Raw genomic sequence first — 15469 nt, 5'->3', positions numbered from 1 at the left:
ATTCCTTTGCGTTGGGCTTTGGGGACCCTTCACCAAAGAAGTGCCTTATAACCTGACCTGAGGGTCATCCTCATGGAGTGTTTTGGCCCAAATACTTTAGGCCTCTCATCTACTCACGGAAGAGTCCAGAGGTCAGGAGGCTATGAATTGCCTGGAAGTCTGGGTGTTGCTTTGTGGGGTAACCCTGAACAATCCTCCTGGATCTCTGGGCCTTATCTCCTCATGTGTAAGTGGGGGTTTGGAAGAGTTCTGTTCTCCCTGGGTATGGCAGAGCCAATAGAGAATATGCAGGGATGTGGGCCGGGGTGGTTTATTTCACCTAGCTGCCTCACTTTCAGAGGTCAAGTCTGCCTTTTATAGCCCCACTCACCTGAGCCAGGGACTCTGTGGTGCTGGGGTCCCCCAGGCTTTAGTAGATCCAACCATGCAGTGCTGTCCCTCCTAGAACCACTTTCAGGGCCACGGCCCACATTCCAAAGTACTTGGGCCCTCCCTGCCCCATCCAGCCCTGGCCTGAGACCAAGGCCTTGAGCCAACACAGGGAGGAAGGCACCTTAGTGCCCGCTGGTTATGTGGCTTTATTCACAGACTCAGCACTTGCTGAGGATGAAGGAAAGAACATTTGGGGCCAGGCTGGGCCTGGAGATCCGGGTGGCTGGGAGGCCATGCACGGGTTGGATTGGGGAGCTCACAGGAGAGAACCTGCTGGCTGGGCCAGGCCTGTGTGGGGCAGGGCCGGAGGCAGGCAGCATGCGGGAGGCCTGGCTACATCTGCATGGAGCAGATCCTCCAGGTGGTGGCTGTGAGCCAGGAGGGAGGGACTGAGGCTTCTCTGGGGCAGGGGTATGGATGTGGGGCTGGAGAGCAGACACACTTGACTCCCGCTCCCAGGAAAATGATACTGTAAGACAGTCGGCACACCTGGCTCCCGGCCCTGTTGCTGCCTTGGGACTTGATGTGTGACTAGCCAAGCCGGACCCCTCCAGTGTCATTATCTTCTTGATGTTTGGACATTTGCCTTGGAGTTGACCCACCTAGGGACCCTCTGGGGACATATGTCGGGGGTCTGGACAATCCTGGAGAGTATGCCTAGGGCCCAGGTGGTCGGGCTCTGCCTATGAAGTGAGGGGATCCCCAGGTCGGGTTCCCCAGCTCCCTGTAGTCAGGCTTTTCTCCCAGTGGCCGGTTCAGTTCCTGACTGTGCCCCCCACGCGCACCATCTCACACCACAATCCGGGCGGGCGGCCGCTGGGCCAAGGAATACTTAATGTTAAGCCTTCTTTCTCCTGGCCCGCCCTGCTGGCTCCTGACTTCCTGCCTAAAGGCAAACAAGGAGTCCAAAGCCCGGATCCTCCTCCCGGGCCTTCTTCCTGGTGAAGAGCCCATTCTCACTCAGCAGGGAACAGAAAAACCAGTTCCCCAGGTTTCCCTCCCTGCCTGGGAATAGCGAAGTCTGGAAAGTTGGCAGGGTCTCTCTGGGCTGCCCAGGAAGGTGACCCAGGGGCCTGGGAAGCCAGGTGAGGCCTGAGCAGGGCCCTGGGGCTGAGGATGCAGCCCCTGCCCACTTCCCACCGGCCTCTCCTGGGGACTGGGGTAGAGGGATGCAGGAGAGGGGACCATCAGCATTGGCGGGACGGGGTGCGGTGCACGGAGCCAGGGCGCTTGGGGATCTTGCGCCAGCGTCTCTTGTCCCAGCGGCAAAGCAGCAGCAGGCGAAAGGTGTCCCGGAAGGCTTTGTTGCAGAGCGCATAGCACATGGGGTTGATGGTGCTGTTGACGTAGCACAGCCAGTAGCCCAGCTCCCACAGGGTCTCGGGAACACAGTCCTTGCAGAAGGTGGACACCAGCACCATGATGTTGTACGGTGTCCAGGTGAGGATGAAGGCCAGGAGGATGGCACTCAGGGTCCGAGCCGCCTTCTTCTCCTTGACCAGTGAGAAGGTCTTCCGCTTGGCCAGCTGCTCCTTCCCACGGGGCTTCTGGCCCTTGCCAGCTCGATCACGCCCTTTCTTAGTCGGCCTCTTCACTGTATTTGGGGAGCTCCGGGGGGGCTGCTTGGTGGGAGCCTGTGCCTCAGGGTCCACCATTGGCATCTTGATCACCACTTCGGAGCCAGGCTCCTCTCCCTCAGAGGATGTGAGGGACTCCATGGAGCCTTCATCCTCTTCCTCGTCTTCCTTCCAGCTGTAGGCCTGCAGCAGCCTGGGGGCCCGGCAGCAGCGACAGCAACGGCCTGGAGGAGTCTCTGGTGAACCCTCAGCCCCTGGCTGAGACCTCTCTGAGCTGCTGCTGCTGCCACCCCCTTTGCCTGGCGTCTCGGAGCCCTGAAGGGCTGCCAGCTCCCGTGCTCGGTTCTCTGTCTCCCGGTAGATGCGCCAGTAGAGCGTGCACATGACTGTGACAGGGAGGTAGAAGGCAGCCATGGCTGTGCCAAAGGTGATGATGGGCTGGGAGAGGAACTGGATGTAGCACTGCCCAGCCAGCACTGTCCGCTCCCCTACCAGGTACTGCCAGAAGAGGATGGCTGGGGCCCAGAGGACAAAGGAAACCAGCCAGGCCAGGCCGATCATCAGGGCTGCCCGGCGGGGTGTGCGCTTGGCGCGGTAGCTCAGGGGCCGAGTCACGGAGAAGTAGCGGTCAAAACTGATGAGCAGCAGATTCATGACGGAAGCATTGCTGGCCACATAGTCCAGGGCCAGCCAGAGGTCGCAAGCCAGTGTGCCCAGAGCCCAGTGGCCCATGAGCAGGTACGTGGTATAGAGGTTCATGGAGAAGGTACCGATGATGAGGTCAGCACAGGCCAGGCTCAGCAGGAAGTAGTTATTGACTGTCTTGAGCTCCGTGTTGACCTTGAAGGAGATGAGTACCAGCAGGTTGCCTGTCACTGTGGCTAGCGACAGGAGGCCCGTGGTGATCCCAATGAAGGCCACTTGCCAGGGACCCTTTCCTGGTGCCAGGACGGTGATGTTGGGGCTGACAGCAGGTGGGGCTGAGGTGTTCATGGTGGCTAGGCGGGGCTGGGGTTGGAGAGCCCCTTCCTCCAGGCACGCTACAGGGCTTCCTCAGAGGAAAGTCATCACCTGAAAAGAGAGGACGTGGGCTTTGGTTGGGCCACTGGACTTCTCTGATAGCCCTTATTGGAAGATGCTGGGGATGTAATTCCTGCCCTTGCAGAGCTTCAGAGCAGATAGCATCGCCCTCCCTTACTGATGCCCACTCATGGTCATTTATCATGCACTTTCCCAGCCATAAGTGGATTTGCCAGCAGTGTGCAGTGGCTTTGGGATCCAGGGATTTGAATCTTCATTCCAGTTTTACCATTCAGACTCTGGGCCTCGATTTTCTCACTGGGAAATTACCGCAAATTCCTGTCTTACATAACTCGGGTGGCAGGAGTTGGGAAACTCACTTTGTGTACAGTTCTGCCAAATTCTCCAAGCATTTCACTCAACTTTATTAAAGCCCTCACTTACTGAGTAGTCACTGCATGCCAGACACAGTGCTAGCCACCTAAACGAATTATCTAATTTAACTGTTGTACGTCTCTAGGAGAAAGGGCTCTTATTACGCCCATCTCGCTGTGAGGCAACTGTGGCTCTGAGCAGCTGCAAGGCTTGGCCGTGGTGACAGAGATAGTATGATAGAACCCGCAAGAACAGAAATGTGTCCTAAAAGAGGAAAAAAAGCAAAGAACCCATTCTCACCCTCCCTGGGTATGTGGTACTCTAGTGGGATTCTTCTACTAATAAGGAGAGATGGGAAGAAAAGGGAGCTCCTGAGAAGATAAACAGAGATGGGAACAGAGGGGCCTTAGGGGTGTGTGCCTGTGTATATTTTTTTCTGCACGTTTTTCTGTGCATGTGGGTTTACATATGTATGTAGTGGGTGGTTTTGGGGGCTGAATTGAATTCTCTATGAGGGCAGCAGGGAAAATTGTGCTGGACTCAGACACTCACTTGGCAGTAAGAAGGTCTGGGGCAGGCCGGCATGGTGGCTCACGCCTGTAATCCCAGCACTTTGGGAGGCCAAGGCAGCCAGATCACGAGGTCAGGAGATTGAGACCATCCTGGCTCACATGGTGAAACCCCGTCTCTACTAAAAATGCAAAAAATTAGCCGGGCACGGTGGCGGGTGTCTGTAGTCCCAGCTACTCGGGAGGCTGAGGCAGGAGAATTGCTTGAACCCAGGAGGCGGAGGTTGCAGTGAGTCGAGATTGCGCCACTGCACTCCAGCCTGGGCAACAGAACGAGACTCCATCTCAGAAAAAAAAAAACAACAAAAAACCACTACCACCAACAATAAAAGAAGGTCTGGGGCAGAAGCAGGAAGCAGGAATGAGGGCCTCAGCTCCTAGCTCAGGGGGATCTGGTCCCATATGGGGTGTGGGAGGCTTCCCTCCCTCTCCTGGCTCTGTTCCTGGGCCCCAGCTAAGTGGGGGGAAGCAAGGGGAATGGGAAGATCCCCCAGACTTTTCTTGGATCTGGAATCTGGTCCAGGTACTAAGCCTGGGTAAAGAGAAAGGCCACGGCCCTTAACAACCTGCTGGCTGGGCGGGAGGCCCCCACAGCCACAGTGAAGCCAGATGGAAGGGTGAGGGTCCAGGCAGCTCAGCCAGGGGCTTTGCGGCCATGTGATTTGGTGGGTCCCTTCCTGTTCTGCCTCAGGTGTCCATCTGTCCATTGAAGAGATTGATGGTCCCCTGACCCTCAGCTGTGACTTTCAGGGGCTATACTGTTGGGAAAATTCCAAGGGAGAGATGTTGGGCAAGGGTCCACTGAGCCTCAGTGTTCCTTGGGCACCTGGCTTGTGACAGGCTGCTGTGATAGGTGACCTGGGTGGTTTGTGGCTGAGGGCATCTCCATGGCTTGCCGTGAACCCTCAGTGTGCGCAAGTCACTTTCAGCGTGGCAAGTTCAGTGGGGGACAGAATGAGCAAGGACTGTGGCTGGCAGTGTGTGCTTGTGTGTCTGGGACAGTTTGCACATGAGGGGGCATGTGCAACCTGGACTCCGGAGCCAGACTGTCTGGATTTGAATCCAGTCTATCTTGTTCACTGGATGTGTGATTATTGCTAGTGATATAACTTCCATATGCCTAGGTTTCCTCAGTTGAAAAATGGGATTAATACCCATTAGCAAGACCATTGCCTCTTTTCAGGTGATAAGGATTAAATGAATCAATGCATGTAAAGTGCTTAGAATGGCCCTGGCACATGGCACACAGTAGGTCTCCTTTAATTCTCAGGATATGTAGTGATGAGGGTGCTAGGCTGCCTAGAAAGATCTACTTCTTTTTTTTTTTTTTTTTTTTTGAGACAGAGTCTTGCTCTGTCGCCCCGGCTGGGGTGCAGTGGCCGGATCTCAGCTCACTGCAAGCTCCGCCTCCCGGGTTTAGACCATTCTCCTGCCTCAGCCTCCCGAGTAGCTGGGACTACAGGCGCCCGCCACCTCGCCCGGCTAGTTTTTTGTATTTTTTAGTAGAGACGGGGTTTCACCGTGTTAGCCAGGATGGTCTCGATCTCCTGACCTCGTGATCCGCCCGTCTGGGCCTCCCAAAGTGCCGGGATTACAGGCTTGAGCCACCGCGCCCGGTCAAGATCTACTTCTTGACCGGGCGTGGTGGCTGACGCCTGTAATCCCGGCACTTTGGGAGGCTGAGGCGGGTGGATCACCTGAGGTCGGGAGTTCGATACCAGCCTGGCCAACATAGTGAAACTCTGTCCCTACTAAAAATACAAAATTAGCCAGGCGTGGTGGTACATGGCTGTAATCCCAGCTACTCTGGAAACTCAGGCAGGAGAATCGCTTGAACCTAGGACGCGGAGGTTGCGGTGAGCCAAGATTGTGCCGTTGCACTCCAGCCTGGGCAACAAGAGTGAAACTCCGTCTCAAAAAAAAAAAAAAAAAAGAAATGTCTGATACGATGACAACAGCAACTAGTAATAATAACGCTCATTGTTGTTATTGAGTGCCCCTTGAGTGCCAGTTGCTGCTAAACGGTTTATATGCATAATCTCATTTAATCTTTTTTTTTTTTCTCTCTCTCTCTCTGTTTTTTTTTTTCTTTTTTTTGAGATGGAGTCTCGCTCTGTCACCCAGGCTGGAGTGCAGTGGCACAATCTTGGCTCACTGCAAGCTCCACCTCCTGGGTTCACGCCATTCTCCTGCCTCAGCCTCCCGAGTAGCTGGGACTACAGATGCCCGCCACCGCGCCCGGCTAATGTTTTGTATATTTAGTAGAGACAGGGTTTCACCGTGTTAGCCAGGATGGTCTCGATCTCCTGACCTTGTGATCTGCCCGCCTTGGCCTCCTAAAGTGCTGGGATTACAGGCGTGAGCCACTGCACCCAGCCAATCTCATTTAATCTTAACAGGAGCCTATGATCAAGGGATTGCTGTTGTCTCCATTTTTTTTTTTTTTTTTTGAGATGGAGTCTCACTCTGTCACACAGGCTGGAGTGCAGTGGTGCGATCTCAGCTCACTTCAGCTATTGTCTCCATTTTATAGATAAGGAAGCTGAGGCTGAGAAAAGCAAGAGAATTTGTACGAGATCATGCAAGAAGGTAGGAACTAGGATTTGAGCCCAAGCAGTTTGTTCCAATGAAACTTCATTTACAAGAACTGAAGGCCAGCCTGGGGATCATAGTTTGCTAATTTGAATTCTAAAAATATTACATTAAAATATGATTTGTCTTGATTACTGAGTTTTGCCGTACCCTTTCCCTTAAACAAAGTCAGCCATTGGGCTGGAGGCTGGGATTAGGCTGGTGCTCTCCCCAGTGAGGCCACTGGTAAACACTACCCTTGAGAATTTGAGAATTTGTGCAATTCTCGTCACTGTCATCTTCTGAGCTCAGTGCTCCTTAATGCCCATTGCTCACAGGGAGCAGCTGAGGCCCAGAGAAGAGGGAGTAGAAGGCATTGTCTAGTCCAAGGTCTCCTGGCTCCTAGATTGGGTACTGCCCCTCATGCCATACCCTCCTTAGTTTGGATCAGCTGTGTAGCTCTGGGCCCTGGACAAAGACCTGCAAAGGCTGAGTTAGACAAGAGGAAGTCGCCAGCCTGAGAGGCTGCACCCTGCCCTGCTGCAGGCGCCTCTCATCTGCCTGGGCATGGTGCAGCCTTTAAAGCTTGACTCCTTAGGCCTGGCGTGGTGGCTCACGCCTGTAATCCTAGCACTTTGGGAGGTTGAGGCAGACGGATCACGTGAGCTCAGGAGTTCGAGACTAGCCTCAGCAACTTGGTGAAACCCTGTCTCTACTAAAAATATAAAAATCAGCCGGGCACGATGGCAGGTACCTGTGGTCCCAGCTACTTGGGAGGCTGAGGCAGGAGGATCACTTGAGCCCAGGAGGCAGAGGTTGCAGTGAGCCGCGATCATGCCACTGCACTCCAGCCTGGGTGCCAGAGTGAGACCCCGTCTCAAAAAAAAAATAGCCTGACTCCTTATACCTCAGCAGGCTAGGGTAAGGTGAAAATCAGGCACTTGCCTCCAATGCAGAATGTAAGGGGTGCCCCAAAACTTAGTAATCAAGAAAATATTTTAATGTAATGTTTACAAAAATGGAAGTTTAATGCAAAAAAAATCCAAGATGAACAACATGTTAAATAAAGACAGGGTCTACCCTGTACTTGCATAACCCTTTCTCACTCACCTCACCCTAATCCTGACCTTGGTTCCAATAAAACTTTATTTACAAAAACAGCCAGCCAGCCTGTGGGCTGGAATTTGTTATTTGATTTAAAAAAATATTATTGTGATATTATTTCTCTTGATTAGTGAGTATTTTTATGTCTCCTTCTTACATTTTGCTCCGAGGCGAGTGCCTTGCTTGATTCACCCTAGTGCTGGCCTTGTAGTTCCCAGTCTTGGGTTTGAGCTCGGTGCTGAGCCTTCCTTGCTGTGTGACCATCAGCAACCAGTCAATCTTTCATTCCTCTGCTGCCCTCATCCCCAGCTGTGAGGATGATACCGTTCAGAGTGCCTGGCACTGAAACAGACACTCAGTTAAAAAGTTAAAGCCTTATTGTTATTCTTTTTTTTTTTTTTTTTTGAGATGAACTCTTACTCCATCACCCAGGCTGGAGTGCAGTGATATGATTTCAGCTCACTGCAACCTCTGCCTTCTGGATTCAAGCAGTCGTCCTGTCTCAGCCTCCCGAGTAGCTGGGATCATAGGCTCCTGCCACCACACTCAGCTAATTTTTGTATTTTTAGGAGAGGCAGGATTTCACCATGTTGTCCAGGTTGGTCTCAAACTCCTGATGTCAAGTGATCCGCCCGCCTCAGCCTCCCAAAGTGCTGGGATTATAGGCATGAGCCACTGTGCCCAGGCCTGTTGTTATCCTCCACTCCTTCTCCTGATCCAATGCCCAGCTTCTTCCCACCATGCCCCTTCCCCTCCAGACCCCAGGCACGCCTCTGCTCTGGTTCCCAGTTTGCTCATTTGTAATGGAGGAGTTGGACAAGCCTGGTGTCTGGGGAGATTTTACAGAGTACAGAAACCAACATCTCAAGGTGCCGAACAGAAAGAACCCAGGTCCCTGAGGCAAGGCTGAAGGCTCACTTACATTATCTCACTTGGGGCTGGAAATGACATCAACTCAGGGTGGGAACACGGTGCTCATCGCAAGGCTAGCTATAACTTTGGTGAATTAAAAAATGCTTTCAGAATAGGGGGCGTGTGAGAAGTAACTCAAGGAGTCCCTGGAGGTGAGGACCTCTCTTAGAGGGGTCCTTGGAGGTGAAGAAGCCGGCAGTCCCTTGCCTTGATGTCTGGAAATCCCTTCCAAATCTTCCATTTTAATAGTCATATTGCTAACCACCATAATTAATGCCTCCTGGATGGTAGGTACTTAATATATATTCTTTCCCTTAACCACAGGACACCTCAGTGACATCCCATGGGGTGCTCTATCTTTATATTATGGATAAGGGCATTGAGGCTCAGGGTGCAAAGTTGATTTCTGCTGGTCCCACAGAAGTGGTGGAGGTGGGATTCTGACCCACACCTGTGGGCTCCAACCCTGTGTCCTTTCCGCCTCGGCAAAACCCCTCTGCCCCACCTATGCCGGATGAGGGACAGGCCTCACTCCTGGGACAGGTGGCAGGAAGAGAAGTCACCAGAGGTTTCAGAGAATTGGAACCTGATTCTTGCCACCATCTAGATCTTCTGCCCCCTATGATGCAGCCCAAGAACAGACCCATCAATGAATGACTGCCTTTCCTCTGTATCAGAAGCAGAGGTCCTCACCCCCAGCCCTCTCTTGGACAGAGAAAGAGCTCAGGAGAAGGTTCCTGGAGATGTGCTCTAGTCCCTTCTGTGTGACCTTGTCCAAGTCTCCTTAACTGTCGATGTGGGGCGGTCTTCTACCTGTCCAAGGCTCCTGTGGGATCAGTGAGACGGTGACTGTGAAAGAACCTGGTTTCCCATGATTGTGGCAGATTCCCCTGGGGAGACCAGCCCTAGGCTGAGGGTTAGGGTGCGGGGTTCAGTGGTAGCTCTAGAATCTCTAAAAAGGAGGGACTCAGGTCAGCCAGCTGGTTGAAAAGGGGGCTTGAAGCTGCATTTGCAGGTCACGTCCTGTGAAGGCATCCATGGGGGCTGGGGCTCACGTATGGAGTGAGTTTGTCAATGGGGATTGTAGTGGGCAGCAGGAAGACCCCTGAGGCAGTCCTTGGCACTGCCTCTGCCTAGCTGCAAGCTCTTGTCTTGCTATGTGACCTTGGGTAAAAGACCGTCCTGAGCTGGTGGCCCTTCGGTGGGATGGGGTGAACTCCTAGGATGAGTGTTTGTGTGTGAGGGTATATGCATTGGTGAGCAGGCTGGGAATGGTGGAGGTGGGCCCATAGCTTTGTGTGATGGGTAGGGACTCATCCTCAGAGGGTGTTTCGCCTGGAGTTCAGGAAGATAGTGAGAAAGCAGGGATGGGGCTTCTCTCCAGGACTGTGATCTCCTGATGAAAGCTGTTAGAAGCCTTTAATAATATTACTAATACTCCTTACGCATAAATAGCAGCAAAGAAAAATTACTAATATTATAGTAACTGGTATTTACTGGCTGCATACTATATGCCAGACATGGCTTTAAGCATTATATACATAACCATTATAAACTCGATCTACTCTACCTGTTACAACTCCTCGTGAAGTAGGTCCTGTTATCCCAGTTTGCAAAAGGCCTAACCTGAGGCATTATGACCTGAAGGACCTTACGGCTCATCAGCGATGCAACCAGGATTTGGATCCAGGCCGTCTGCCTCCAAGACCAACCTCTCCAAACCTACTCCTGCTCTTGAGAGGTTGCGGGTGTTCGCCAGCCTCCTTGCCCGCCTCAGCTAGCTTACTCAAGCCCTGCTTTGAATCAGTTAACGATGAGCAATTGGTCCTCCTTTCAGAATCTGGCCTCCTTGTGTGCGCGGCAGTGTCTGTCGTATAGCCGTGTGATGTGTGATGACAGCGCTGTGGGAAGAGGGTGGGTCTGCTGAAGCCCTTTAAAGGGCAGGGTAGGGGATGTGTCTGTCTCATTCAGTGCTTTATCCCAGGGCTTGGCACATAGTAGTTGCTCAGTAAATACCTGTGGAATAAATGTACGCATGTGTACTCAACTTCAGACCCTGGAGCCTGAAGGTGAGCCTGTGGGGGTCAGGACCAGGTCCAGAGCATGGTCCAGAGGTCCCTCTTCTCTCTCGAGCTCCCACATCTCATCTGCTAGGTCCTTGCACCCCTGAGTGAGGCCCTGCCTGGCTGGAGAGCATAGGAGAAAAATAGCCAAGAGCATCCTTGTCTGTAAAATGGACCAAGGAAACTCTGCCTCACCCGGCTGCAGGGAAGCTAAGTGAGGTGACGGGACAGACATGGATGTGCCAAGGCATTTGTCACTGGGGAAAGGAAAATGTTAGCCTGGGCTCAAAGGGTTAAGCGATGAGGTCAGAGCCTTTATTACAGCAGGCCAGACTGTTGACTGCCAGCGCCCAGGACCAATCCCTAGGGGCTGGCTTGTGAGAGGAACTGGGAGGGGAGAGAGCCACTGGGGGAGGCAGGGAAAGAGAAATGGGGAGAGGGATTCCTGAACACCAGGCTTTTCTGAACTTACCACTGGCCAAGGAGTACGGAAGGGGAGGGAGAGAATGAGGGATGCTGGGGAAGAGATTTAGGAGGGAGGAGCGGAGCCATCTTGTGATTTTGGGCCTGGAAGCTGGTAGAGTCCTGGTTAGGGAGAGGGGATAATACTGGGGAGTGGAAGGTATGTGGAGGGGGCTGTGGGGTTGGGCACCTGAGGCCTCACCTATGCGATGAGGAGGGCGCTCCTTCTGGCTAGGTCTACTCACTGGTCCCTTCTGCTAGGGTCTGACCCCAGAAGCCAGCCCAGATGGGGCAGCTCTCCCCTCAGGGTTAACTTTTCTTTGACGGCAGCTCTTGACCCATTAAGGTGCACAAAACTTCCACCCCTGATGCCTGGCTTTGGGAATGAGGGAGTAAACAGATAGAATTGATCACATTTTCAAGGCTCAACAGTTGCCATTGGGAGGGCCAACCAGCCTTGTGGAGGGCAGCAGTCATCAGTTAAATGCTACATAAAACCCACCACTTAGCTGGAAGAGGAGCATGAGCCCTAGAATCACTGCCAAATTTGCTCACCCATGATGGATCTTAAGCAGTTGCCTGACTTTGGCCAGACCATGCCAGAGCGTGGGCATGAGCAGCTGGACCCTAGACCTCACTCTGCCAGTGTGGCATCAGAGATGCTGGGTCCCTCATCCTCCTCTCCGCAAGCCCCCTGCTCCTGGCTCCTTGCACTCCCCTCCTCATTTCCTTTCTTCTCTCTCCCTCCCTCCTCCATCCTTGTAGGCATCACCATGGCACCACAGCACAGCAGAAACCCAGTGCAATTCACCCACCTCTCCCCGCCTGCTGGGAGCCCAAGCTTCTGCGTCTCAGAGCTTACTGCGCCCCCTGCTCTCCCACCCCATCTTCCTGCTCATGGAGGCGGCAGCGCAGCGTTGTGCTGAGGATGCGGAGCCCAAGCCCCAAGTGGATCCCTACATATCTCTTCTCCGACCATGAGCATGTCCCTTTCCCTTTCTCAGCCTCAGTATCTCCATACAATGAAAGCCTCCTTTCTAGGTCTGATATGACCTCTAACCTCTGGTTAGCCCCTTCTTGACACTTTGGACTCCCCATTACACTTCAGAATCCAGTTCTCAGAACTCCAGCCGCCAGCTGTCAGCTGCGAGCCAAGACTCACATCTTCTGCAGCCCATTTCACTACCTCCTTCCTTTTCATATCTCAGCAGTGTTAGTGACTTCAGCTTGCCAGGTGGCTGAGGTCAGAGGGCAGAGAACTCTCATCTGACAGCCCAGTGAACAGCTGATTACCCCAAGAAAGGAGACGTCTGGCCACCGGAGACTGCCCGACTCCTTCTAGCCAGTTGGGCAGAGGTCCTGGGTCAGTCTGGGTGGAGCTGCAGGTGTGTTTTGTGCAAAGAGGTGAACCTGTCTCCACTGGCTCTGTAACCTCTAAGCTGCACATGTCTGGATGATCTAGTGAGAGCTGATGACCCCCTCTCCAGCTGGCCTGCCCAGGAGCTGACAGCTGTACAAGAATCAGAGTTCATGGCCCCTAGCCCATCCCTACATTGTGCAGTCTGCGGGCACTGGGGTGAGTACCTGGCATGGGTGCCCATTGGTATCCATGCATTGACTGGATATAGGACTGAGATCCACCCTGCGGGAACCCAAGATATTAGAAATATAAGAAGGGTCCTCTGGGCCCCTGCGCACGTCAGGGCCACGTTCCCTGGCCAGTGTGACCATTCGTGTGCCCGTTTGTCCCCAAAGAGCCCTGGGGCTCTTTGCCTGGTCTGCTGGCTTCTGGCCCGACACCCACCTTGGCTTCCAGCTTCTCTGTCTGGCCAGCAGACTGATTCAGTCCATCTCGGGGGAGCTGAGGTGGACGGGGGTGGTGGGTTTCAGGGTGTCCTGAGGGAGGAGAGGAGGAGGTTCTAGGACTGGCACCCCCATCAAGATGGGGGTCAACCTCCCACAGGATGCTGGTGGCAAGGGCTGCTTCCTGGCCCCTTGCCCTTCCCACTCTGCCCCTAGGGTGCTGGGGGCTCTGCCTCTACCAGGCAGCCTAATCCATTCTGGGCCTCAGGTCCAGTTTCCTGAGGGGGGTCTCCATCTCCTCTGCCAGCTGAAGCCCAGAAAAACATCAGATATATCCACTCAAAGCCAGGAGGCCGAGTGTTTGGAGCAGCCAGTGTTCAATGCTACAGAGCCCCCTTGCCCTCTAGACCCCTGCCTGGCCTCCTCCTATCTCTGGGAGTCCATCCCTATTTCCATCTCATTCTGGTCCCTGCCCTCCCCCGCTCCCCAGTACCCTCCTACCCTCTACCTCAGAGCAGCCCCTCCCAAGCCCTCCCAAACGTACTCACCATGGGGCTGAAGAGGGGTCTGTAGGGTCCTCAGCCCCACTGCCTCCCTGGGGGCCGGCGGCGTCTCCAGGGACCCAAACACCTGGCTCCCGGGGGGAGCTGCGCCCTGTGCTGGCAGCGGGAGAGGCACAGCCAGTGATTGGCATGTCCCACCCCCTGGCACGCCAGCCTTAGGGGGGAGGGAGAAAGAGAAAGAGAGGGAGGGAGGAAAGGGAGAAAACGAAGGGAGGGGAGCTGGAGGGAAGCCTCAGGCAGCGTCTGGGGTTGGACTAGGTTCTGGAGTGTGCCCCCCTCCTTCACCAGGGCACCCAATTTGAGACCCAAGAGGGAGGAGGAAGGACATGAGGAAGGCGAGCCCAGGAAGGCTAAAAGTCCAGGACGGGAGAGAAGGCGGATACAGGGAGACAAACACCCACACCCACTGCACAGACCCAGCGGCACACACACCCTCACAAAGGCACACTGTTTCCTTGGACTCCTTCCCCCACCCAACCTTAGAGCCCCCAACCCATGTGCACCATGCCCTAACACACTTGCCCCGGTATTCACATGCCTGCTTCCCTCACACACACGCCCTCCCCCCTGCACATGCCCACGCGCCCACCCACCCAACTACACACCCTGCTCTTCCTCCCTGCTGCGAGAGAGCTAGATTCCTTCTGTTTGGAAATGACACATTGGGCCTCACGTGAGAGGCTCCAACTTGGAACAGACCCAGAGGGCTGGCGCACCCGCCCGGGGGGCTGAGCGAACGTGCCCGCGTGCTGGGCTGTGTGCACTAGCATTGGGCTATGCATAGCCCGTTGTGAGGTTATATGGGTGTCTGCTTTTCGGGGATGAGTAGAGGGCTAGGTGCCTGCCCCATGTGTGGCTGAGTGCCCTGCATGTATGTGTCCCTGTGTCCTCATGTCATCATGTAGCCTGTGTAAATGCAGGTGTGACCCTGTCAGTCTGGAGGCAGGATGCATGTGCACACGTGTGTCTGTATCTGATGTGTGGCTGAGTGTTGCCCAACTGTGGAACTTGCTAATTCTGACAAGTGAGGCAGCCTCTACCTGCCTGCTCCACCCCAAGCTTCCCCTTGGAAGACAGACAGGCAGACAGACAGCTCTCCTCCCAGCTTGTCAAACTCTGTCTCCCCTGACTCCCACTCAGGGCTCACAGGTGTGTACCTGGGAGGAGATGAGTCCTCCTCCCCATCTCCCTCAGCCCTACTGGGTGAGGCCAGCATCCCTCCCTGCCAGGCTGGTTTGGACTTCTGTGTTGAGCTTCCTCAGAGATAGAACCCCTGGGGGCCATTTGCCATAGAGATGTGGGTCCTGCACCGCCTCCGTTTGGCCCTAGACACTTCCCAGGGAGCTTACTGGGGAGGAGAGTTGGAGGCTGCAGGGACTGCCTGCTGGGGCTGCTGTGTTCTTTGCCCCACTGGGCTGTGTCAAAGTCCTGGCTTGAGAGGCAGGAAGGAATGGGAGCATCAGTTATCCCCATTTTGTAGGTGAGAAATCTGAAAAGCAGAGGTATGATTAGCATGTGGTGGGCAGGTGTTTGGACTCGGGTCCCTTGGCTCTAAGCGCAGGGCTCTGGAGTCTGGGGCAGGGGTTTCCCCTACTCATTCCCACACGGAGCGCCCCCCTCCCCCCAACAACCCCGCCAATGCTGGTGCCTGAGGGTAACCTGGGGCTTTCTCACCCAGGAGCCCAGTTGGCCAATGGAGCCAAGTGGAGCTGAAACTGGAGTTCCTGGGATTTGGTCAGCAGCTACTGGTGGGCACACGTGACAGGTACATGTGGGGGCATCTGTGCTTCTCAAAGCCAGCTGGGGTTCCAGCAGGCACCCAGTCCTCCTCCCTGCTGAAGTCAAGCAGACGCTGCAGCTTGGACAGAAAATCTAAGTGAGCATCCCCCTTCATCCCAGGGTCACCCAGCTGGTCAGGGTTGGGTCAGAACTTGACCAGTCCCTACCCTTGGGCGTGGACTCGGGATGCCCCCTGCTGGGCTGCCCTGGATTTGCGGCTGCGGCTTGGGCTGCGCGGT

General features: G+C 54.4%; 2 protein-coding genes across 9 annotated transcripts in view; one reads left to right on the top strand and one right to left on the bottom strand.

Moving 5' to 3' along the window:
• LOC105469473 (organic anion transporter 7) overlaps nt 1-15469 on the top strand; it is a 169165-nt gene that overhangs the window by 12304 nt on the left and 141392 nt on the right. For 5 of the 6 annotated variants that reach the window (XM_071074442.1, XM_071074440.1, XM_071074441.1 and 2 more), the window contains exon 1: nt 12502-12661. The exons of the other annotated variant lie outside the window; for it this stretch is intronic. The gene's annotated coding sequence lies outside the window, so the exon portion shown is untranslated. Of the gene's footprint in view, nt 1-12501; nt 12662-15469 lie in introns of those variants that run through there. 6 annotated transcript variants of the gene reach the window in all.
• LOC105469478 (cholinergic receptor muscarinic 1) lies at nt 555-14074 on the bottom strand. Of its 3 annotated transcripts, XM_011720509.2 has the most exons (3): nt 14057-14074; nt 13437-13547; nt 555-3080 (listed from the first exon to the last, which is right to left on the bottom strand). In XM_011720509.2, the coding sequence occupies exon 3, from the start codon at nt 3000-3002 to the stop codon at nt 1620-1622; it is 1383 nt and encodes a 460-aa protein (XP_011718811.1). In that variant the 5' UTR covers nt 3003-3080; nt 13437-13547; nt 14057-14074; the 3' UTR covers nt 555-1619. The 3 variants fall into 3 exon arrangements, with proteins under 3 accessions (XP_011718811.1, XP_011718812.1, XP_011718813.1); XM_011720510.3 differs by lacking the exons at nt 13437-13547; nt 14057-14074 and adding an exon at nt 12890-12981; XM_011720511.3 differs by lacking the exons at nt 13437-13547; nt 14057-14074 and adding an exon at nt 7806-7990.

This window comes from Macaca nemestrina, chromosome 12 (genome assembly GCF_043159975.1).
Source record: "Macaca nemestrina isolate mMacNem1 chromosome 12, mMacNem.hap1, whole genome shotgun sequence".
Classification (NCBI taxonomy): domain Eukaryota; kingdom Metazoa; phylum Chordata; class Mammalia; order Primates; family Cercopithecidae; genus Macaca; species Macaca nemestrina.
This window is presented reverse-complemented; position numbering and strand designations above follow the sequence as displayed.